The sequence below is a fragment of the Narcine bancroftii genome, chromosome 6, assembly GCF_036971445.1.
Source record: "Narcine bancroftii isolate sNarBan1 chromosome 6, sNarBan1.hap1, whole genome shotgun sequence".
Taxonomy (NCBI): Eukaryota; Metazoa; Chordata; class Chondrichthyes; order Torpediniformes; family Narcinidae; genus Narcine; species Narcine bancroftii.
Window position 1 is genome coordinate 98,925,466 of NC_091474.1, and position 24,857 is coordinate 98,950,322.

At 37.7% G+C, this 24,857-nt stretch overlaps 1 protein-coding gene across 3 annotated transcripts in view; it reads left to right on the top strand.

Annotated features, from left to right (window-relative positions):
- The window catches only part of bms1 (BMS1 ribosome biogenesis factor), a 165,970-nt gene that overhangs the window by 9,153 nt on the left and 131,960 nt on the right, over positions 1-24,857 (top strand). For all 3 annotated transcript variants that reach the window (XM_069885875.1, XM_069885876.1, XM_069885877.1), the window contains exons 3-5: positions 2,290-2,480; positions 16,791-16,870; positions 19,418-19,606. In XM_069885875.1, the coding sequence (XP_069741976.1) occupies positions 2,290-2,480; positions 16,791-16,870; positions 19,418-19,606 (460 nt within the window). The remainder of the gene's footprint in view (positions 1-2,289; positions 2,481-16,790; positions 16,871-19,417; positions 19,607-24,857) is intronic.

Genomic DNA, 24,857 nt, shown 5'->3' on the forward strand with positions numbered 1-24,857 from the left:
GAAATATATAAATAAGATTGTAAGAGAGCAGAGAAAATTTACTAGGAGGTTGCCAGGAGTTGAATTATAGGGAAAGGATAAACTAGTTAGGATTTTATTCCCTGGAGCATAGAAGAATGAGGGGAGATTTGAGAGGTATACAAAATTATGATGGGTGTAGATAGAATAAATGCAAGTTGGCTTTTTCTGCTGAGGGTAGGTGAGATGCAAACCAGAGGACATTGGCTATGGTTGAAAGGGGAACGGTTTAGGGGAACATTAGAGAAAACTTTTTCACACAGAGTGGGGGGAGTATGGAATGAGCTGCCAGCTGAAGTGGTGAATGCAGGTTAAATTTTAATATTTTAAGAAAAATTTGAACAGATGGAAAGTTATTAGAGTCGATCCTCAAGGACGAGGTTCTGAAATACCTCGTGGATGTTGAGGATTTGGATTTTCAGAAGGCCTTTGATAAGGTGCCGCATTAAAGGCTGCTTAATAAGATGGAGCTGTTGAGAGGGATTCAAACTCATTGACGAATGGGGATGTTGGAGAGAAGTCATGAAGGAGAGAAAGAGAGGACGTTTGAAAAATGCTGCATGAAAATGAATAATTCATGAAAAAGTGAACACAGTTACCGACATTTTAAGATGATTAAGACTGGACCTCAGTGGGAAGACCAATTACCTTTGTTTGGCAGGAGTAGAAGAGAGTAAATTCAGAGGGGCTGTTATTGGGTTGGAGTCATTTGAAGGCCTGAGTGTCAGAAATCAGGACCAATATATTCCTGTGAGGAAGCTGTTCCTGCCTTCCCCATTTGTCTGGCAGCTCATTCCACATGCCCATGACAATCTGATGTCCTCTCATACCCCTACATAATCTCACCCCTCACAGTAGTGTCATAGATTCTATCACTTCAGGAAAAAGACAATTCACTATCTATGCTTCATGTGATTTTACAGAACTCGAGAATTTCCCCTCTCAACCTCCAGTGCTCTATGGAAAGCAGGCCTTGTTTGTCCAATTTTCCCATGATTCCATTTCCCTAATCCCTCATAAAACTGCACACAATAATGCAACTTAAGCAAAAAAAGACTGCAGACAGTGTGATTGTACAATCCAAGTGTTGCAATCTTGGTCACAGTATCTCCTGTTATTCCCTCTTAACTATTGGGTCCCCTATCACTTTTGGTTTCCTTTCTCCCCCTACTCAAATGAGCCTCAAAGCCTCTGTGTCAGAGGCATGGTTGCTGTGACTTATTCCTGGTTGGTCATCGCCCCCACCAGTGTCCAAAATAGTCCACTTGTTACTGAGGGGTCGGCCACAGAGGTTGCTTCCCTCTGACACTGCACCCTAAACCCTGCTCCTCCCTGCTTGCACCTTTGGTGAGCCCACCTCACTAAAGCTCTTATCTATGATGTCCTCAGTATCCCGAAAAGATCAGCATCCAATTTGTTCAATCTCTCCTTGTAGCTGATGCTCTCTCATCCAGGCCACATTAGGGAAGGGAAGGGATTGCAGTTACCACTTCCATGGAGAAAGTGCTCAGAAAGCTGAAGGGTCTCTCAAACCAGAGGGATTGCACCCTTGGGTTCTGGAAGAAGTAACCGTTGAGATGGGGGAGAGATTGGTAATAATCTTTCAGGAATTAATATATTCTAGTATGATTCTGGAGGATTTGAAAATTGTATATGTCACCCCACCATTCATGAAGGGAAGGAGGCAGCAGAAAGGAAATTAAAGCCCAATTAAAGCCCAGTTCGCCTGATATCAGTGGTTGGGAAGATGTTGCAGTCATTTATTGAGGATGAAGTTATGGAGCACTTGGAGACATGTGATGACATAGGCCAAAGGCAGCATGGCTTCCTTGAGGGGCAATCTTGCTTGGAATTCTTTGAAGAAGTGGCTGGATAAAGGAGATGCAGTAGATGTGTATTTGAATTTTCAGAAGGCATTTCATAAGGTGCTGCACACAAGGCTACTTAATAACTTAAGAGCCCACGGTATACCAGGAAACATAGTAGCTGGGAGAGCGTTAGCTGATTGGCAGGAAGCAGAGAATCAGAATACAGGGGTCCTATTCTGGTTGGCTGCCAGTTGCTAGTGGAGTTCTTCGGATGTCAGTGAGGAAGCAGGGAGGCTTCTCTGGGCAGAGAAGTGGAAAATTGAAATGCAATGCGAGAAAGTGTAGTCATGCACTTGGCTTAAAAAAATACCAAAGATAATGATGTAGATAAGCAATCTGCACAGTAACTAATGTTAAATTTGAAAGTGAATATGTAATAATAGTAAACAATTTAATTTATCAGAGCACAAGATTTGAAAACGAAAAAGCACCATATTCCTTTGGTTGACCGGACACCATTGGAGCCCCCGCCTTTTGTGGTGGTTGTCGTGGGACCTCCAAAGGTGGGAAAGAGTACTTTAATCCGGTGTCTGATTCAAAACTTCACCAAACAAAGATTAACAGAGATCAAGGGTCCAGTCACGATAATTTCAGGTAAGTGTAGTTTTAAAAATAAATTTTATTTACCACACAGTAGATGCCAATTCTGGTCATTGAAGCTCGCGTCATCTAATCACACTCAATTAACCTATAGCTACGTTAGGTATCAAATGGTTCAATATAACTTTCTTCATCAATTGTATTATATTCCACATAAGTTAAATGGACTTAATCCTAATTATTCAAATAAGTGTTTTCAATGTGCAAAAGAAATAGGGACTTCTTTGCATTCAATGTGATCTTGTGAAAAAGTGGAAAGGTTTTGGAATGAACTGAGTTTATTATTAGGACAAATTATACCAAAGGATCCAAGAATATTTTTACTTAGAGGTATTTATGAAAACAATATAAAATTGAAATTGGACAAATACCAACAACATTTTTTTTTAAGTATTGCAATAGCAACTACAAAGAATTGCATAGATGATCGAGAAGTGTTATTAAGTAGATGGTATAATGAGATGGGAAATTGAATACCTTTGGAAAAAATTGCGTATAGTTTAAGGAATCGAGTTGAATTTTTCATAGTATTTGGAAACCATATATGGATTTTATGGATAATTTTCCGTCCACCTCTTTTATCTTATCCACTCCTCTTAATTAGTAATTTTTAAATTCTTTTTTTTAAAACTTTATTTAAAGGTTTTATCACAGGAATTAAAAAAAAGATTACATTTAAAGAAAAGATATGAAATAAAATATAATTACAATACAACATTAATAACCTAACTTAATTCAATCTAACCCCCCCTACATATACAACAACTAAAAATCTATATATATTTATAAAAAACCCACCCTTCCCCTCCCCCAAAATAAAGAGTGAAGAATTAGTAAAATTAATAATATTATGTATTTAAAAAAAACACACACAAAAAAAAGGAAAATATGACAAATAAAAATAATTTAAAAAAAATGTATCAGATCTAAAATATCACATCTAAGAGCATACTTAAATCAAACTTAATTGCATATACTTAACAAATGGAGTCCACTTCAACTTATAAAAAGACATCTTATCTTGGATTGAAAAAGATATCCTTTCCATAATCAAACAAGACTTCATCTCTAAATACAACCTGTCCAAAGTTGGTATATTTCTATCTTTCCAAGTAAACGCTATACATTTCTTGGCCACTACTAAAGCTAAATAGATAAAAGAAATCTGATAATTATTTAATCCTAAATCAATTAATGGTTGCATATTCCCTAATAAAAATATATCAGGATCTAATACAACACAAATATTATATAATCTATTAAATATAGATTGAATACCTTTCCAAAACTGTTGCAATCGGTCACAGGACCAGACAGCATGTAAAAAAGTACTAGCTGTCTGGTCACAACGAAAACAACAATCTGACTTACTAAGACCAAATTTTTAAAATTTTTCTGGTGTTAATTATAATTGATGTATAAAATTATAATTAATCATCGCTAATCTAGCATTAATCAATTTCCGAATACTGTTTTGACAAATTTCCATCCAAGCTTCTTCAGCTATTGTAGAACCTAAATTCTTTTTCCCATTTCAACTTATCTTTATCCCAATCTTTCTTACTTTCATTTTCTTGTAGAATACAATACAAATCAGATATATACCCCTTTTTTGGTATTGAAAGTACATATTTCTCAAAGCTAGTTTCAGGCAATAAAGTCATTTGCCGACCACATATCTGTTTTACAAATGATCTTAACTGATAGTACACAAATACAGAATTTCCACTAATACCAAATTTCCTTTGTAATTCCTCAAAAGAACAAAAATGTCCTTCAAAAAAACAATGAGATAAGTTTTTTATTCCTTTCCTTTCCCATTGTTTCAAAGTGATATTGGAGACCGTAAAAGGAACAAGTTGATTATTATATAATGGCAATCGCCCAGACCATTTATTTTTGAGCCCCATTTTATCAACTTTACTCGTCTATAGATTCAATAAATGTTTCAATATTGGTACATCATAAGTTCGTAACAAATTTTTATTCCATCAAAACAAAAATTCATGTGGAGATTTTTCTAAAATAACTGCCAGTTCTATCTTTGCCCAACTGGGCGGATCCTCCATATTCATTAGTGCACTAAGAAATTTAAATTAAGCTGCCTCATAATAATATTGAAAATTAGGTAATCTCAAACCTCCAAATTGAAAGTCCCTCATAAATTTTTTCATTGCTACCCTCGGAAATTTTCCCTTCCATAAAAATTCTCTAACTGCTTTATATAAATCCTTAAAAAAACTTTTTTTTTAAATAAGGAATTGATTGAAATAAATATTGCATCCGAGGAAAAATATTCATTTTTATAGTATTAATCCTCCCCAATAAACCTAAAGGTAAGTCCTTCCACTTAATCAAGTCTAGTTTAATCTTTTTTATTAAGGGAAAGTAATTAATTGAATATAAATCTTGATATTCTGTATTGACATTAATTCCCAAATATTTAATTTGTTTTGTCCACTTCAATTTCGTAATTTTTTATATATCGAATAATCATCTTTACAAATTGACAAAATCTCACTTTTAGCCCAATTTACCTTATAGCCAGATAATTGACCATAATTTTCTAAAGATTCTTGAATTGCTGGTAAAGAAATATCAGGGTCCACCAGGTATAATAAAACATCATCTGCAAATAAATGAACCTTATGTTCCTCATTCAAAACCCTTAACATTTTCATTTTGACGTATTAACTGTGCCAAAGGTTCAATAGCTAAAGCAAATAAAGCAGGTGACAATGGACATCCTTGTCTAGTAGACCTTGTTAAATCAAAAGATTCTGAGATCTATCCATTAGTAGCAACTCTAGCCTTCGGACTATTATATAAAGCCTTTATCAATCCAATAAACGAAAAACCAAAACAAAATTTCTCAAGTACTTTAAATAAAAACTTCCATTCCACTCTATCAAAAGCCTTTTCTGCATCTAATGAAACCACTATTGGATAATTCATTTGAGATTTAAATTTATTTATCAAAGTAATTAGTCGCAAAATATTATCAGACGCATATCTGTTTTTTATAAATCCTGTTTGATCTTTATGTATTATTTTAGGTAAATATTGAGCCAATCTATTAGCCATAACTTTAGCTACAATTTTATAATCTACGTTTAACAACGATATTGGTCGATAAGAAGAAGCCTGTAAAGGATCTTTATCTTTTTTTGGTATAACCGTAATTATTGCATTAGAACAAGATTCAGGTAATTGAAAAGTTTTATAAATTTGCTGTATTACATTCTTATAAATAGAAGATATATCAACATAAAAAGTTTTATAAAATTCTATAGAAAACCCATCTTCACCGGGAGCCTTTCCATTTGGCATATCTCTTATGGCCATTTCAATTTCATTTTCTGTAAAATATTTATCCAACTCTGCTCATCAAGCAGAGTCTTGTCTATCTTCTTGATTCAGCTGTGGCAAATTAATATTTTTCAAAAAATATATAATTTATATATATTTATATATAATTTTTATATATTTATATATATAAAATTATTTATATAATTTTTTATAAAAATTGCAAAATTCCTCATTAATTTCTTTTTGTCTAAAAGCAATACCTGATTTTTTTCTAATTACTGGTATAATCCTGGATAATTGTTCTTTTTTTAACTGCCATGATAAAACTTTGAGCTTTCTCGCCCCATTCATAAAACTTACGTTTAGTTCGATTCATTAAACATTCAAATCGATATGTTTGTAATTCATTATAGTTTAATTTTAAATTAGTTAACTGGTTCTTTTGCATTTCAGTGGCATTTTTTTGAAATTCTTTTTCACTAACAGTTATCTTTTTCTCTAAATCTTCAATCTCTCTCATTCTTTCTTTCTTTACTTTGGATGCATAACTAATAATTTGACCTCGTAAAAAAGCTTTCATTGCGTCCCATAAAACAAAATGCCTGGAAACAGCGTTAACATTATTACTAATAAAATCCTCAATTTGTTTTTTTAAATAACTAATAAATTCTGGTTTTTGTAATAACATAGTGTTAAATCTCCATCTTGAAATTCTCTGAACATCTTGTGAACTCTGATATTCTAATAATAATAATGAATTATCTGAGACCAACCTTGCCTTATAATCCACAGATATAACCTTATCCTGCAAATGTGTTGAGATTAAAAAATAATCAATTCTTGAAAAGGAATTATGACGTGAAGAATAAAAAGAAAAATCTTTCTCTGTAGGATTGTCTTCGCCAGATGTCAACTAAATTCAAATCTTTCATCATATTAGTCACTTGTACTGCCATCTTAGATTTATTAATTACTCTTGGATACTTGTCCAATAAAGGCTCCAATACCACATTTGAATCTCCCCCAATCATCACATTAGAGTTTGCTTGTCCAAGTAATAAAGACACATCTACAATAAAAGCTGTATCTTCAACATTTGGAGCATAAACATCAAGCAGAGTCCAAGCCTCATTAAAAATTGTACAATTCAGTTTTAATAATCTTCCTCCATTTTTCTCTTAATTCTGTAACTGAAATGGTAAATTCTTATGCACCAGAATTGCCACTCTTTTCGCGTTTGAATTAAATGAAGAATAGAAAACTTGTCCAACCCACTCATGTTTAAGTTTAAAATGTTCCTTATCTGTTAAATGAGTTTCCTGCAAAAAAGCCCACATCAACTTTTAATTTTTTTTAAGTAAGCAAGTACTTTCTTACGCTTAATAGGATTATTTAAACCCTGAACATTAAGAGGCAAACTTCAGTTTAGACATTACTTACAACACAAAGAAAAAGAAGAGAAAAAAAAGAAAGGAAAATAAAGAAAAACACCCCCTCCCCTTATCCCCTCCTAAAACTACAAAAAGAAAAGAAAAATTAAAGATAATAATTAAAAAAAACTTCACTCCTTAATCCAAAAATTAATGAAAAAAACAGGTAGGAGGTTGCAACCACCTCCTCCTGTCTCAACCGCTCAATGCGGTATCTCCCACAAGGTATTGGGTGTGAGATAACTCACACGTAGCTGATGACTTCTGGAAAATGATGCCAGCCCAGCTCCCTCTCCCAACTCCCGTTTCACATTAAACTATCATCATTATCTAAAATCTTCTCAGGAAAATTTTTTTTTTTTTAAATCAGCTTTATCACTCCGACCACCATTGTCTCCATTTCTTCTTGGAATTTGGTTCCCATCTTGCGACTCCACTCTCCTTGGAGACCGTGGTGGACTACGTCTTTCCTGAAATTGCGTAATTGACAACAATTGAGCAAAGTCCATAGCTTCTTTAGGGTTATCGAAAAATTTTGGTTGATAGCCATCTTGAAAAATCTTCAATACTGCAGGGTATCTAAATGTTGCTTTATATCCTTTTTTCCACAACATTTCTTTCACAGGATTAAATTCACGTTGAGACATAACTTCTTGACTCAAATCCGGATAAAAAACATACATGATTGTTCTGAGCCATCAAGGGAGATCTTCTTTGTTGTGCATTTCTTATAGCCACATGCAGAATTATCTCTCTATCATAATAATTTAAACAACGAACCAGAACAGGTCTTGGATTTTGTCCTGGAAAAGGCTTTCTTCTCAAAGCTCTATGGGTACGTTCCAATATAAGCCTTCCGCAAACTTATCTTGTCCTAACACTTGTGGAATCCATTCAGTGAAAAATTTTCTTGGATCTGATCCTTCCATATCTTCTGGCAAACCAACAATTTTTATATTATTCCGTCTAGATTGATTCTCCAAATAACCTTTTTCGCTAAATTTTTATTCTGAATTTGTAAAGTTTCAATTGTTTTATTTACATCTTGTATTTGATCTCGTACCTCGTCTATGCTTTGGTCACAAACATCAAGTCTTTCACTCGTTTCAAGCTTAAAAGCTCCATAATCAACCATCTGTTGGGTATTAATGTCCACCAAAGTATTAAGCTTAGTATTAACTTGAACTAAAGCCTTACCTATTTCTTTTATTGTAGAGGATAACTTAGATTCAAGATTCTTAATAAGCATATCTAATAGGATAGATTCAGGCACAGTAGGATCCTGCTGTTTCTGTGTAGCCAAAGGGTCTTCTATTCCTTCCCTTGGTTTAACTGCTTTTCTTACAGTATGACTGCGTGTGGAAACCCCTGCCACAACCTTCTCAACAGTATCTAGAGGCTGATGGCCAGGGTTATCCTTAACCCATATTATATCAAATGCCTTCATTACATCGATGTCTGTTGAAGTCTTCATTACTGGTGGTGCATTTCACAGCGCCACCGCTACATCAATCGGTGAACGTCTTTGCAAAGTCGGGTCTTCAGCTGGCAGTGTCCCAGCTGTTCTAGCTGTCAAGGATTCACTGACAGCGCTCACAGCGGGCGTTGATTCACGCGCCTGGCTAGCCCTTTGTTCCAAGGGCTGCCAGGCGCCATCTTTAAAGAGCCCTACCGATGAAGAGCGGAGCTCCGTTACTGAATCTTGTACCTCTCTTCCTGGATCCGTTCCACGCTGAGTCCTGGCTTCTTATATACAGGTAGGCTTAGATAACCTTGGGAAATGCAGTTTCTTAACGATCTGTTGCCGTTTTTTTTACTTCTTTTCAGCTGTTGTACCATTAGAAACTAATTCAACACCTCTAACTATTTCTAGACTTTTAAAAAGTTTTAACGGGCACTTATAGACAAAACAATAACAAAGAGTCAGGAGAGGACTGGAAGGCACGTCTGTTCCTTACGCCATCTTGCCACGCCCCCGTAATTTTGAAATTCAATTAATAATTGTCTATTATTTTATATTAAAAGGTAGGTGTTTCTTTCTTTTACTTTTGGGTGGGGGAGGGATGGGGAGAAAATATATAAAAGTACTATTTTTTGCATCATTAGCTATGGATAATTGATTACTGTTTTATTCATTTTTTTTCCCTGTAATGATGCAAACAATTTAATAAAATTAATAAAAATTAACCTACAGTCCTATTCGTTGTGGAGGGTGGGAGGGAAGTGGATCATCTGTGGAAGCATGGCGATGACAGGATGATGGATGCCTGCAGGGTGGTTGATGTCTGCTTAATTGCTGCTTTATTCTGACATTAACATCAGTAGTGGCATCTTCCATTCACTTGTGGCAGCTCCAGTGGACTTCTCATGGAGTCCAAATGGACAGCATAGTCTTCCACATGCCTCCCAACTATTTGCCTGGGAAATTTGCTTGCAGGTTAAATCTAGCAAAAGAAAACAGAATGGAAACAGCATGAAAATCAACTATTTGGGGCACCAGGTCATCATGGACCAGTGGGCGCACATCTCTATTAATTCGATCTTCCAGCATTTAGAACCAAAGAATACTGCAGTACAGAAACAGGCCCTTTGGTCCATCTTATCACGCTGAACTATTTATTCTACCTTCCATTGACCTGGATCATGGCTATCCATATACTATCCAATCTTCTCTTAAATGTCAGAATTGTACCTGGATCTACTGCCTCTACTGGCAGCTCCTTCCACACTCTCACCACTCTCAGTGGAAAAAGTTCTCACCAATATTTCCCTTTAACAGTTCACCTTTCACCCTTTACCCATGACTTTTAGTTCTTGTCTCACCTAACCTCAAAGGAAAAAGCCTGCTTGTATTTATCCTATCTATGCCTTTCATAACTTTGCATACCTCTATCAAATCACCCCTCATTTTGCTGTGCTCCAGGAATAAAGTCCTAACCTGTTCAATCTCCCCCTGTAACTCAGCTTCTCAAGTCCTGGCAACATCTATAGACGACACTTTCCAGGTTCTAGTATTTCCTAATTTCAAAACGTGTCAACTTCAAGGAAACTTGGGGACCATATTCTGAATTACTATCTTATTAATCCAATAAACCAAACTTTGTAGATGCAGCTTTATGTAGTCTTAATTCATTGATAAAACGGATAAACATTTTGCATAACTTCACATTAAGATTTTCTTAACAATGAATAAACAAAACATTCGGCTATATTTAAGGATATAATGATATTCAACCTTAAAGAGATATACAAGAAGAAATGAGAAGAATTCAAAGAAAATGATCTTGCGCTCATGTCTCCTACACAGTTTATTGAACAATGAGATGAAAGCTCTTAGTCTGCCTGGAAATTACGATGTATTACATCATAGTCACTATGGTAACACTTCAAACAATACTTTTTCTTAAAGAGATAGGCACAAAATTAACTAAGAATCAAAAACACAAAGCTTTAATCTTTACATTCCGCCACCTAATTATTATAATAGCTAATAAATTACTATTAGAGATACACAAGTAAATATGGTAAGTATCAGCTTAGAAATCAAAACTTTGTAGCGACAGCTATAATACTCCTGAAAGGACACACACACAACCAGATGGGTTGAGCTCAGTGAGCAGACTGGTTTATTGCAGGCTGCTGGGCTGTGCTTATACTCCCAGCCCGGACCTGGCTGAGAACAGCGCTCGAGGGCGCTGACGTCACCCGAGTGTCACGTGGTCCCCCAACGCAGGCTTCTGAGCCCCATGCTGGGAGGAAGGGAACACTCCCAACAGCGCCATTTTGGCCGGCTGCCCCGCCGCGTGGCTTACAAGCGGGGCCGGTTTGCCTGCCTAGAGGTGAGCCGCCACAACTTTCTGCTCCTTGTAAAAGACAGATTTTGGTAATAAGTCTTGGTTTTAATCCGCTCTTGCTGAACAAAACCTTTCTTGTCCAGAACTGTATCCATGATTTTCCCCAGCAACCAAGAAATTCTTGGTGCAGAATCGTTCATGATAATTACAATGTCTCCACATACAAAAATGCATTTAGATTTAGTCCATTTTTTTCTCTCTTTAAATAATGAAAGATATTCTTTAATCCATCTTTTCCTAAATAAATCAGCAATAAACTGCAGTTGTTTCCATTTGCATCTTACATAAATATCTTTTTTTTTGAGATTGACACAGAGGCATTAAAGGTTTTGATTTTAGAAGTAAGAGATCCTTCAAGTAGGTTTTCAGTTGGTGGTATGCAACCATTGTACAGTGAGTTATACCATATTTGTACTTACTTTGTTCAAAAGATAATAATTTATTTCCCGAAAAACAATTTTCTATTCTTTTGATCCCTTTTCTCCCTTTTCTTTCTCTAAAGGAAAGGTTATCTATTGTGAAAGGAATTAGTTGATTTTGCATCAATATTAATTTTGGTAGTTGATCATTTGTTTTTTTCCTTTCTACGTGAATCTTCTTCCAAATGGTGAATTCCTATGTTGCACCACCTTTTCATTCCACTTCTCCCCTATTTTATCTAGCTCTAATCTGGTCCAATCTGATTTTTCCCTTGTTTGATAAAAATCTGATAGGTGTCTTAATTATGCTGCTCTATAATAATTCTTGAAGTTTGGTAGCTGTTAGCCCCCTTGTTTGTACCATTTTGTTAATTTATCTAGCACTATCCTCGGTTTCCCCCCTTTGCATAAGAATTTCCTTATTATTTTCTTTAGCTCCTTGAAGAATTTCTCTGTTAGGTGAATTGGTAATGATTGAAATAGGTATTGTATCCATATAACCATAACCATTTAACCACTTACAGCACAGAACAGGCCAGTTTGGCCCTACTAGACCATGCCGTAACAAATCCCCACCCTCCTAGTCCCACTGACCAGCTCCCGGTCCATACCCCTCCGGTCCTCTCCTCTCCATGTAACTATCCAGTCTTTCCTTAAATGTAACCAATGATCCTGCCTCAACCACGTCTGTCGGAAGCTCATTCCACATCCCTACCACCCTTTGTGTAAAGAAATTTCCCCTCATGTTCCTCTTATAATTTTCCCCCTTCAATCTTAAACCATGCCCTCTAATTTGAATCTCCCCCACTCTTAATTGAAAAAGCCTATCCACATTTACTCTCTGTCCCTTTTAAAATCTTAAACACCTCTATCAAGTCCCCCCTCAATCTTCTACGCTCCAGAGAAGAAAAAAACCCTAGTCTGCACAACTTTTCCCTGTAACTCAAACCTTGAAATCCTGTCAACATTCTCGTGAACCTTCTCTGCACTCTCTCTATTTTGTTTATATCTTTCCTATAATTTGGTGACCAAAACTGTACACAGTACTTCATATTTGGCCTCACCAATGCCTTGTACAATTTCATCATAACCTCCCTACTCTTGAATTCAATACTCCAATTTATGAAGGCCAATATTCCAAATCTTCCTTGAGAAGATATTCATTTTAATGCAATTTACCCTTCCTATCAGTGTTAGTGGTAAATCTTTCCAATGTTCCAAGTCATCTTGTCATTTCTTCATTAATGGATAATTTAATTTCTATAGATGGCCTAGATTATTATCTAATTGTATACCAAGGTATCGGATTGCTTGTGATTGCCATTTGTGTGAATTGCTCTCATAGTCAAACAGGTAAAAACAGCTCTGTATAGTTTTTCAACACTTCATCTTTGTTTTACTTGCAAAGGACCAAAATAATCAACTCCCGCGTATGTAAAATGGGGTTCATCAGGCAAAACTCTGTCATTTGTTGTTGTCTAGGTTTAGTATTTGCACGTCGACAATTAGCACATTTTGATATAATTATTTTGATCAATATTTCTGGCGTAATTCTGATAACACATGATTACAATCACCGTGACCTGTTTTTTCATGTATATGTCGAACAATCAATTCAGAAATATGAAATTCCTTAGCTAAGATAATTGCATGTTTCATTTTTGGCATTATTGCTTTTTCCAATTTTCCTCAAACTCTCAATACATCATTTACAAGAACAGGATTTGGATTGTAAACACGACTTGTTTTTGATTCTTCTTCAATTTTGATATTTCATTATAAACGCCTTTTTTTTAACAAAACAAATGATCTCCAATTCAGTATTTACCAACTCATCAACTTTTGGGTAGCGGCTTTAGATTCTCTTTCTTGATAAGTTTTAAAAGCATAGTTTTTAATCTAAAAATCCATGCTACTGCCTTTCTTAAACAAAACCATGAAGAATTATAACAAATTAATTGAATCATTTTCATAGATATTTGAATAGTATTCACATTAATGTTTTGTATTTTTGGATCCTCTATTGAGGTCCATCATTTTTACTCATTACTAGAGGTTCAAGAGCTTTTGGTACATTTTGATTTTAGCTTCAATCTTGGGTAAGCAAACATCTTTTAGATGATACCACTGTTTGATATCATCCTGATATGGAATATTCACGTTATTCAAAGGCAGAGTCCTCTATATACAGTTGGAAGATTGATAAATTCAGTGCTATTCAATTCAGCAATCTAAACATGAAACCCTATTAGTTTCAATTTTTTTCCATCATTCATTGTCTTCAACAAGATCTGTGATCTCTTACCATTAAGATTAAGTTTATTTATTAATTCAACAATACAAAAAGAGGTGGTATTTTCTGGATCAAGAAATGCAAAGGTCTTCAGTTAGCTTTAACCTGCACAGGAACTATTGAGAGAGGTCTGTCACTGGCCCCAGTAAGATTGTTTGTCTGAACCAAAGCTTTGACTGTCATATTAGTTTTGGATTCAGATTGTTTGACTTCCTTCTCAACTTTACTTCATTGAGTATGCAGTAACTTGGAATGTTTTTAAACTGCATTGATCACAACTGAGTCATTTTGCTAATGTGTTCTTTACACAAGCAGCTACTCTTTTTTAAAAATGTTAATTTCTCATCATACGACTTTTTCTCCAATTGTGAACATTTTTCTAAAGCATGCTTTGCAATACAGACAGCTTTCCTGAACAGTCTGATTTTCCTTTTCCTTTGTTTCCTTGTTCTTTCCTGTGCTTGTATATGACACAGCAGTAACAAAGGTATTTCTGTTGAGACGATGATTTAGACTTCTTTATGTCTTTCGGAACTATTGATGTGTTAATTATTTCCAAATGCTGGTATGGTGTAAACATAGACATGCTATTCCAAGAATTGTACAACATCCTCAAAAGTGACGTCCCTTCCAGGAATCATTTTAAGCTCTGCAGCTTTGGTTCTCCATAAGTCTCTCAGCTTATAAGGTAATTTATTTACAACAATCAACAAATTAGCAAGCAAATTCAGCTCTTGCAAATGTACACTACTTCTAATTGCGTTACTGCATCCTATCAGAAAGAATGCTTGTAAAGCCTTTGTGTTCTCCAATTTAATTACTGGTCAAGAAAGAATCTTGTCCTTGTGGGCCCTTGTGATTTTATGTTCATTGCCATAATGATGATGCAATAATTCTTTTGCTCTTTTCAAACCTTGATCTGGAAGCAAATGTTGGCAACTTTTGACTAATTCCTTTACCTGTCCTCCAGTAAACTGTGCCAGGTAATACAGACAATCTTTAGGCTTTTTAGTATTACTTTTAATGTGATGTTTAAAAGATTTCATGAACGTCAGATATTGTAATGGATCTTACAATAAAAACTGCAATTTCCTTCTTGGGTAAACCATATGAACCTTGTTGCTACGCTAACATAGCAGAGATTTCATTTTGGTTTGCTATGAGTGATATATTGTCTTGCCCTCTATGGCTTGCAATTGGTTGTCTTGTTGTGAATGGAGCAAACAGATATTGAATCTGTATTGGTGACCTTGAGTTGTAAGTGATGGCATTAATGGGTATTCTTGGTATGTAAGTGATGGCATTGGTGGAGATCCTTGTCGCTGTTTCTTCAGCAACATGAAGAGACATCAATGGTTGAGTATGACCAACTCGCAGGTTGAACTTTTTAGAAATACTCTTCTTTCAGGAAGATCCATATATTGAGCACTAGCAATGACACCCGTAGCTCTGTGCTCGGGTATACTAATTTCTTGTGACTACAGTACCCATTGCTCTGCTGGAATGTTAGGTTCTTGCCCTTTGAGTGACAAATCTTGTATAAGCCCGAGCCAATGCTTTGACTTTGGCCATATTTATAGCATGTTGCTCCTCAAGCTCTAGTCTTTTATTTTCTCTATTTAATAATCTATTTTGTTCTTCACTAGCCATTTGTAACTTAAGTTGCTGATTCCTGATTTCTGCTTCTTGCCTTAGTTGCTGAATCTTCATTTCAGCTTCCATATCTTCTAAAACATGTCTTTTCTTTGACCACTGTTGTGCACAGACAGTAGCCAAATCTGCTTGCACCTTAGCATGCATAGCTGATATGCTTGAAGCACGCAAAGCTGTACTTCCTCTAGATGCCTTTGAAGATCTTCCTGCACTCATAACCTTGGAAATACTATCATCAGGATTCACATCTGAACTTTCAGATATCACTGATTGAGTCTCTATCTTCTCCATTTCGCTTGGTACAGCACCAGTGGGGTACATTCACCTGTTCCAGTTCTACTAACCTTTGAGTCAGCAAATGAGGCCTGCAGTGTTTGATTGTGTCCTCTTGCTTAGTAGATGAAGCCGCTTCTTCTATGGTGGCTGGCTCCAATCTCCTGCCAAGCGTTGCCGGTCTGCCTTGCTGACTCAACTCACAACTAAACTGTTCATTGAGGGGAGCTGTTTGCTCGAGATCTTTAGCCCAATGAGACTTCTCCACCTTGGGTTCTTCACACTGCAACCCTGGCTTCTGGTTCCTGGGAACTGTAAACAAATTTGTATCTTGCATGGTCCCTTTAACAGAATTTCTCTGTATTGCCTGTGGTTCTGCACACAAATTTTCTTATCAGGTGTTTATAATAACTTTATTAATTTCTTCTGGGCTTTCTGCCAGATTCTGCTAACCAGAGTTGTATCTTGTCTTTCCAAGGTGTCTTCCAAGACTTGAGCTCAATTTTAAAACTGGAATTCACCTATAGAGCCTTCTGGAATATTCTGTTTTTACAGCAAGGGTTGAGTTCTTTCAGACAAATTTTATGAGCCTTTCTTCCAAACAAAGTTCACAATTATAATTTTTTAAAAATCAAAATATAGACGACACTTTACAGGTTCTAGTACTTCCTAATTTCAAAACATTATTCCCACCATGCCAATCCATGTGGAAACAGCACTTGTTTTGACTGCTAAAGGATTTTCCTTTCTACAAAACTGCAGATGAGGTGAAAAATCAGAAGTATTTTTGCCAGAGCAAAGATGTCTAAAAACCAGATGGGACAGGATTAAATTGTGAGGGGAAATATTTAATGGGGGCAAGTTGTTCACACAGAGGATGGTGGGTATTTGGAACATGGTTCAGAGGAAATGGTAGAAGTAGATACAATTAGAATACTTAGAAAGGTAGAAGAATGATTTTGGAGGGATTTGGGCCAAATGTCAGCAAAGTGGTTAGAGTGGATGAGATGGGCCAAGAAGACTTTGTCCATTTTGTATGAATCTGACCAATGATGTGTTTTGGTTTCTAATAGGCAAGAAGAGGCGACTCTCAATTTTTGAGTGTGGAAATGATATTAACTCAATGATCGACTTGGCCAAAGTGGCTGATTTGGTGAGGAATTGTTTTAATTTATTTTAAAATAACTAAGCATTCTTTGGGGGGAAAAGTGGCCTTGTCAAATGGGAAATTGTTCCTCAAGTGAAATGTTTTGGGTCGTTGGTTTGATTATTTGATCATGCAGTACAACTCCGATTATCCAAAATAAATCTTGTTAAAATTTCAGATAAATGAGGATATCTGAAATCCTTATTTATCTGAAAATTTTTTCAGGGCCAAACTGACTGGGGACCTCAGGCTCCCGGCGCTGGCAGCAGGTCAGCAGACCTTGGGCCCCTGGTGCTAGCAGCAGCGGACCTCGGGCTCCTGGCCGCAGCAGAACCCTTGGGCTCCCGGTACGAGCGGCGCCATGGTGGGGAAGTGTTGGTGATTGGCGGTGGCCACTATTTTTTGGTGAGAATTAAACTTTAAAGCTCCCTTGTTGTTTGTTGTTGTATAAACACTGTTACAAGTGATTTGCTGTTGCTACTGGGCTATCTTTTTTAAATGACCGGTTCTCCAAAAAAACTTTATCCGAAATGTGCCCAGTCTCAACCATTGTGGATATTTGGAGTTGCACTGTATATGATCAAAATGAATTATTTCTCTTTAGATGGGGGAGAGTTGAAGTAATGATCTCGCTTGCATCTGGACTAGTCATTCCCAATGGAGGGGGGACGGTGGCATATGACCCCACTTTGTGGGTTGGGGGGGGGGGGTTTGTCACAGAACGTTTTTTTTCTTTTTACCTCAGGTAACAAATTTTTTTTATGTTTTTTATGCAGTCGGTAGGAAGAAGCCAACTATATATAGTTGACTGCTTCACCATAAATTTAAGCAGAGTCCAAAGGGAGGCATAGCCAAAAATGGTTGGGAATGGCAGCTCTGGACCAGCCATTCTCAACATTTTTTTGACCATGCCCCCTTAAGTCTCTGCTCAAAGTTTATGCCGCCCCCCCTTCCCTGTGAAGCAGTCAAGGTGTGGTTTCTTCTGTACTTCTCTCTTACCAACTACGTTAAAAAAATATTACGTGAGGTGAAGAGAAAAAAGTACTGTGGCCAACACTAGCCACCAATTCTGGCTGAAGCGGTGGAGTGATGACAATCAGGAGGAACTATGAAGGCAGAATTGGATGACCACAGAGAATTTGGGTTGGGGCTGATGCATATCTGGTATCTGAAACATGTTGAAGTTGACGTTGGGACAGACAGGAGAGTATTAAGGTAGAAGAATAAGACAATGTAGGGGCATTGCTGGTCCAGGCACCAGATGTTTTTGAAAAGTGGAGAGAGGTCATATGCATTAAATGGTAGGCTATTGAGATGTGCAGAGCAACAAAGGGATTTAGGAGTGATGGTAAATAGTACCCTCAAGGCTGATACTCAGGTAGATGGTGTGGTGAAGAAGGCATTTGGAATGTTGGCCTTCATAAATCGGAGTATTGAATTCAAGAGTAGGGAGGTTATGATGAAATTGAACAAGGCATTGGAGAGGCCAAATTTGGAGTACTGTGTACAGTTTTGGTCACCAAATTATAGGAAAGATATAAACAAAATAGATAGAGTGCAGAGAAGGTTCACGAGAATGTTGACAGGATTTCAAGGTTTGAGTTACAGGGAAAGGTTGTGCAGACTGGGGCTTTTTTCTCTGGAGCGTAGAAGATTGAGAGGGGACTTGATAGAGGTGTTTAAGATTTTAAAAGGGACAGACAGAGTAAACGTGGATAGGCTTTTTCAATTAAGAGTGGGGGAGATTCAAACTAGAGGGCATGGTTTAAGATTGAAGGGGGAAAATTATAAGAAGAATATGAGGGGAAATTTCTTTACGCAAAGGGTGGTAGGGATGTGGAATGAGCTTCCGACAGACGTGGTCAAGGTGGGATGATTGGTTACATTTAAGGAAAGACTGGATCGTTACATGGATAGGAGAGGACTGGAGGAGCATGGACCGGGTGCTGGTCAGTGGGACTAGGAAGGTGGGGATTTGTTACGGCATGGACTAGTAGGGCCGAACTGGCCTATTCTGTGCTGTAAATGGTTATATGGTTATATGTGATATGGGCAGCAGCATTTTGGAAGAGATTTTGTCGAGTGCAAGATGAGAATTTTATTAATTTTGTTCTTATTTTATATGGTGAATTTAATCTGTTTGAGTAGTATTGGGAGTTTCTTTTTAGAAGCACCTTGTTTGCTAATTGCTTTACCCAGAGGGTAGTTGATATCTGCAACTCGCTGCTAGAGGAAGAGATGGAATCAGCTGCAGCGATGGTGTTTAGGAGACGTTTGAACAGCCACTCACTCAAATAGGCAAGGCACGGATGAATAAGGATGTAGCTCAATGGGAGGTAGGTTGGGGTAGATGTGGTCCAAAGGCCAATTTAATGCCTCGACTCAGTGTACCATAGTTGAAATTAAAAATAAATCTTTGGGTTTAAAAGTTGATCAGTCTGTGCCAATTACTAACATGTTTGGTTTAATTAACAGAAAATGTTGCACCCAACTGAAGATGTTTCTGGAATGCAGTTTGAGGACTGCCACTCTAAGTAATTTATTTTTCTGCAGGTTTTAATGCTGACTGATGCCAGCTTTGGCTTTGAGATGGAGACATTTGAATTCCTGAACATCTGCCAGGTTCATGGCTTTCCTAAAATCATGGGTGTTCTCACCCACCTGGATGCCTTCAAAAACAACAAGCAATTAAAGAAGACGAAGAAAAGATTGAGGCATCGGTTCTGGACTGAAGTCTACCAGGTATGAGCCAGTAAGGGAAGTTGGGTAGCTGTATCACAGGCATTAGAAAGATCATGAGAGGTTAGTCAGAAACTCGTGGTTAGTTCATGGTGAAGTAGTAAATTGGGTTAGATAGTGGCTTTACGGGAGAAGTCAATGGTAATGCAGGCTGTGACTAGTGGAGTGCCTCATAGGTTGGCGTTGGGTCTATTGTCATCTATATCAATTATCTGGATGATTATGTGGTCAATTGGATCTGCAAGTTTGCCAATGGCATAAAGATTGAAGGCTGTCAAAGTTTGCATCTGGGATGTGGGCAGCTGTAAAAATGGGCTGCAAAATGGCAGATGGAATTTAATGCAGACAAGCGTGAGGAGTTATACACAGTAAATGGTAGGGCACTGAGGAGTGTGGTCGAAAAGGGATATGGGAATACAGATACAGAATTCCTTGAAAGTGGCATCACAGGTAGATCGGATTGAAAATAAAGTTTTTGGCAGATTGGTCTTCATAAGTCAAAAGTATTGAGCATAGGAGATGGAATGTCATGATGAAGTTGTATAAAACATTAGTGAGGCCAAATTTGGAGTATTGTGAGCAGTTTTGGTCATCTAACCACAGGAAGGATGTCAATAAGATTGAAAGAGTGCAGAGAAGATTTAAACAGGTTAGGACTTTATTCCCTGGAATGTAGAAGAATGAGGGGAAGTTTGATACAAGTATACAAAATTATGATGGGTAAATGTAAGAAGGCATTTTCCACTGAGGTTAGGAGAGCTGAAAAATAGAGGTCATGGGTTAAGGGTGAAAGGGGAAAAGTTTAAAGGGAGCAAAGGGAGTAGGGAATGGTGGGTGCCAGGATTGCATAAGGTCTGGGTTCAGGTTAATGTGTCTTGGCAGAATAATAGTTTGGCACAGACTGGAAGGGCCAAAGGATATGTTTCTGTGCTGTAGTGTTCTCTGGTTCTTTGGATTGTGATCACTCTGAGATGTTGGCTGATCTCGCCTGGTTGTGATCAGGTTGGTTTGGTTTGTTGGATTTAGAATTGACGTTGGCTGTTGAAAATGCACAAAGTTGCAATTACTGCCAAGAAATCATGTAGAAGTGTTTTACCATCACCTTTGCAAGGACCCTTGCAGTCATTGGTCTTTGTCAGGTGCAGGCAGTTAAGAACAAAGGAAATGCATTAAAAGAACCATGGGATCTTGCTCTGCCACTTTGTCATAGTAAATCTTAGTTCTTGATTTCACCTTCTTCAGTAATTCCCTGAGTGTTTGATATGGGTGTGCTTTTTCCTTAAACTTTCCTCCACTCTAAAAAGATGTCCTCTGACATTTGCTGTTGTTGCCTGGGAAAGAGGTGCTGCTCCTCAATCTTGTACACTCTGCTGTCACCTTTCATTATTCGTCACTCCAAAGAAGGGGTCGGTCTCGTGGGCTGGAAGGGCCTGTTAGTGTGCTGTATATCTTTTTCAATATTTTTATTGGTTTCATCAAATAAATGTTACATGACAATAATATTAACAAATCTTATATAGTAGTGAAAATGGTATTGAAACTCACTATACTAATTATCGATCCCCTCCCTTTGGAGGCTACTGGCTAAACACAAACAGTCCCCTACTAATAATAAAAAAGATAAACAATGGGGTTAAAAACCAGAAACTAATAAATCGTACAAATTTTGAAAATAATTGAGACAGGAACCCCATAAAGAAACAAAAGCCCCTTTTCAACTGGCATCCCAGTGAATTGGCTGGGCAGTGTCCCGGGATATGAAGCTGTTTGTGCTGTTTCCATTGGGACTCCTTTAACTGGGACAGTGGCTGCTTTTCCACTGAACACACCTCATCCCCGGGGATCGAAGTGTTCTACCTTGAACTGGAAACAGGTGACTTTCTGCTGTCCTTTTTTTTTCACTGGTTTAATTGGCACGCCAGCGTCAGTTCACGCCGGGGATACGAGTAGGGGTAGAGGCTGTCAATCCCTCGTGTGAAATGGTGTCTTTTGACGCCAGCATGCTGACTGTTTTCTTAATCCACTGGTCCTTCTCCCAATTAATTCCCCATTAATTCCTGGGACAAGGTGCCAGTGGAAAAGGAGATTCATTTCAGTAGTGGAATCTCTAATTTTTTTCCAAATGTTTATGCCATCATATCGGACAACCATTGAGTGGGAGGGTCAGCATCTTTCCGCCTTAATAATACGGCCCTTCCAGCGATAAGGGAGGCGAGGACAACTCCATGGGATTGTGAAGCAGTCAATATCAAACCTGTTGGCCCACTAATTTCAGAGAGTGAGAAAAGGATTTGGAGTCAAAATAATATTAAGAACTAAAGGCAAGGTATGAAATACCCCTTCCCAAAAATTGGAAAGAGAAGGACCTAACCAGAACATATACCATGCTGTATACCTAAATTTAAAATTTAATTTAAAGGAGTAGAAAATCTGTTCTGCAGTCCCGGCAACATCCTGTTAAATCATTTCTGTAGTCTCTATAAAGCATCCTTCCTGCATTGAGGTAAACAGAACGCAAATTCTCCAAGACTGGTCGCACTAGCGTTTTATAGAGCTTCAGCATTACCTCTTGCCCTTGAACTCAATGCCCTGACTAATGAAGACCAGCCCAACCAGTTGCCCTTTTAACCACTCTAACAATGTGCAAATTTAAGTTCTTGGGTGGGTGGGGGGTGGGGGGGGGGTCACTATCTCAGAGGATCTTTTCTGGAGCTAATACACTAATGGCATCATGAAGAAAGCTTGACAGTGCCTCTACTTCCTTGGGAGTTTGCGGAGATTTGGTATGACATCAGAAACCCTGGCAAATTTCTACAGATGTGTGCTGACTGCTGGATCACGATCTGGTAAGGGGACATCAATACCCCTGAGCGGAAGCTCTGCAAAAGGTAGTGGACACAGCCCAGGACATCACAGGCAAACCCCTTCCCATCATCGAGAAGATCTATAGGCAGCACTGCCGTCAGAGAGCAGCAACAATCATCAAGGATCCATACCACTCAGCACAACCAGTTTTCGCTGCTGCACCCTTACCTTTGCACTTTACTGTGGTTCACTCTGTTTTGCACAGTTAGTTGTTTACATTTTATTTGTTCATACGTGTACATTGTGTACAGTTTTTTTTTGCACTACCAATAAGTGATAATTCTGCCTTGTCTGCAGGAAAAAGAATCTTAGGGTTGTAAGTGATGTCATGTATTTCCGCTGACAATAAATCTTAAATCAAACTTGAGGGATCGGAACCTGGACACCAAGATCCCTCTGCTCCCCCGTTAGGAATTCTCCCATAACCATATACGCTCCTCTCAAGTTCAACCTTCCAAAGTGTATTACTTCACATTTATCCAGAATGAACTCCATCTGCCAGTTTACCACCGAATTCTGCACCTGTCAATATTGCATTGCATCATTGCAACAGCCACAACTCTTCCAATGTTTGTATCATCTGCAGACCCACATGTCCACTTCTTCCAAGAAATTTGTAAAATTCACAAAGATCAGGAGTCCTTGAACAAATCCCTGTGGAACGCTACTAATCACTGACCCCCACCCCAGGCAGGATGCGTTTGGTCTGTTACCCCTTCTTCCTTCTCCTAGTGGTCACCCTGCAGCCTGTACTTTGCTTGTGATCACCTCACTTTAGCTGCAATTCATGACCTTCACCCTTCTCGGCAGATCCTGAGTTCATCCAAGTGGTCTCCAAATCTTTAACATGTTCTGTGAGGAGCTGTTACTGGACACACTTGCTGCAGGTATACTTCCCAAGGTCATGAGAAGTCTTCCTGATGTCCCACATCTTGCAGGAGAAACAGGAGAAGCACTGCGGAGCACAAAATACACATCCATGTGTATACATAAAAATATCACATAAAATAAACATGTCTGGAAACATTAGGGGAGGTCGCTAATGAATACTTTGCTTTAGTGTTCACCAGGGGGATGGAAATTGACAAATGTGAGCTCAGCGTAAAACGGGCAAATGTGCTAGAGCATGTCAAGGTCAAGAAAGAGGTACAAAAAAACAGGATAGACGGCCACAGGATGGGAAGAGATTGCTGCGCCATTGGCGATGATCTGTGGAACTATGGGTGAAATGTAGGGCTATGGATGTGGTGTGTGTGGATTTTAGGAAGTCATGATGCATGGGATTCATGGAATATTGGCTGTGTGGATTGCCTGCAGAAGGCAGAGGGTGGTAGTGGATGAAGCATATTCTGATTAGAAGTTGGTGACTGGTGATGTTCTGCAGGGATCTGTTGTGGGACCCCTGTCTTTGTGATTTTTATAAATGACTTGGATGAACCAGTGGAAGAGTGGGTTAGTTCGTTTGCAGATGACAAGATTGGAGGTGTTGTGGGTGGTTTAAAGATTTGTTGTGGACGGTGCAGAGGGTTGTTGTGAGTGGTGTTACGAACTGCACATAACGAGCAACAATAGACAATGAACCAGACAGTGTTTAATTTTAAAACATTAATTTTATTTCTTACTCTTAAACTATCCTTTTTTGAAATTCTTTATTTATCGCACTATGAACCATATCAACCAATATATTTACAGATGCATCTCTAAATATTCACAGTGACATTTTCTCCTTTTTTTCCCCCATCCCTCCCTTCCCCCTTCCCACCCCCCTCCAAAAACAGTAAATATTGGACATATAAAATACAATAAAACAATATCTTTATACAAAAGGAATACAAACAAAAAAGTCGTATCATCTACTTATTCACATTAAATCTGATCGTGTTTATCTTCTTATCATTTTAGGTGGTGGTGCTCCTACGCCTGCTCTTTCTGTTATGTTCCATATATGGTTCCCAGGTTTTTTCAATCATTGTCTTTTAAATTATATGTGATTTTTTTTCCAATGGGATACACTTAAACTTGGCCATCTTATATTTTTATTTTCACTTCTTTTCCGCCTCTTCACCACCTCCATCCCTTTTTTCCATTACTGTTTTTTAAATTTTCCTTTTTAATCTCAATATATGACAATGCATTTAAGACATGAAATACCCCAACAATCCCCACAAGCAATAACCCTTTTACCCCAAATGAACCTCCCCTCCTTGAATGGCCTCCTGTCCCTTGACAAGAACCACCTTTTCCATTTGGTTTGCGAACTAACTTACAAGCGTCAACCGATTTTGCAGTGACCATTATTCTCCCACCCTGAGAACACTATTTTCCTATACATAACAAAGCTCTCTTTTTTTCTCCTTCTTCTCTTTCTCTTATCCATCTTTAAATATAT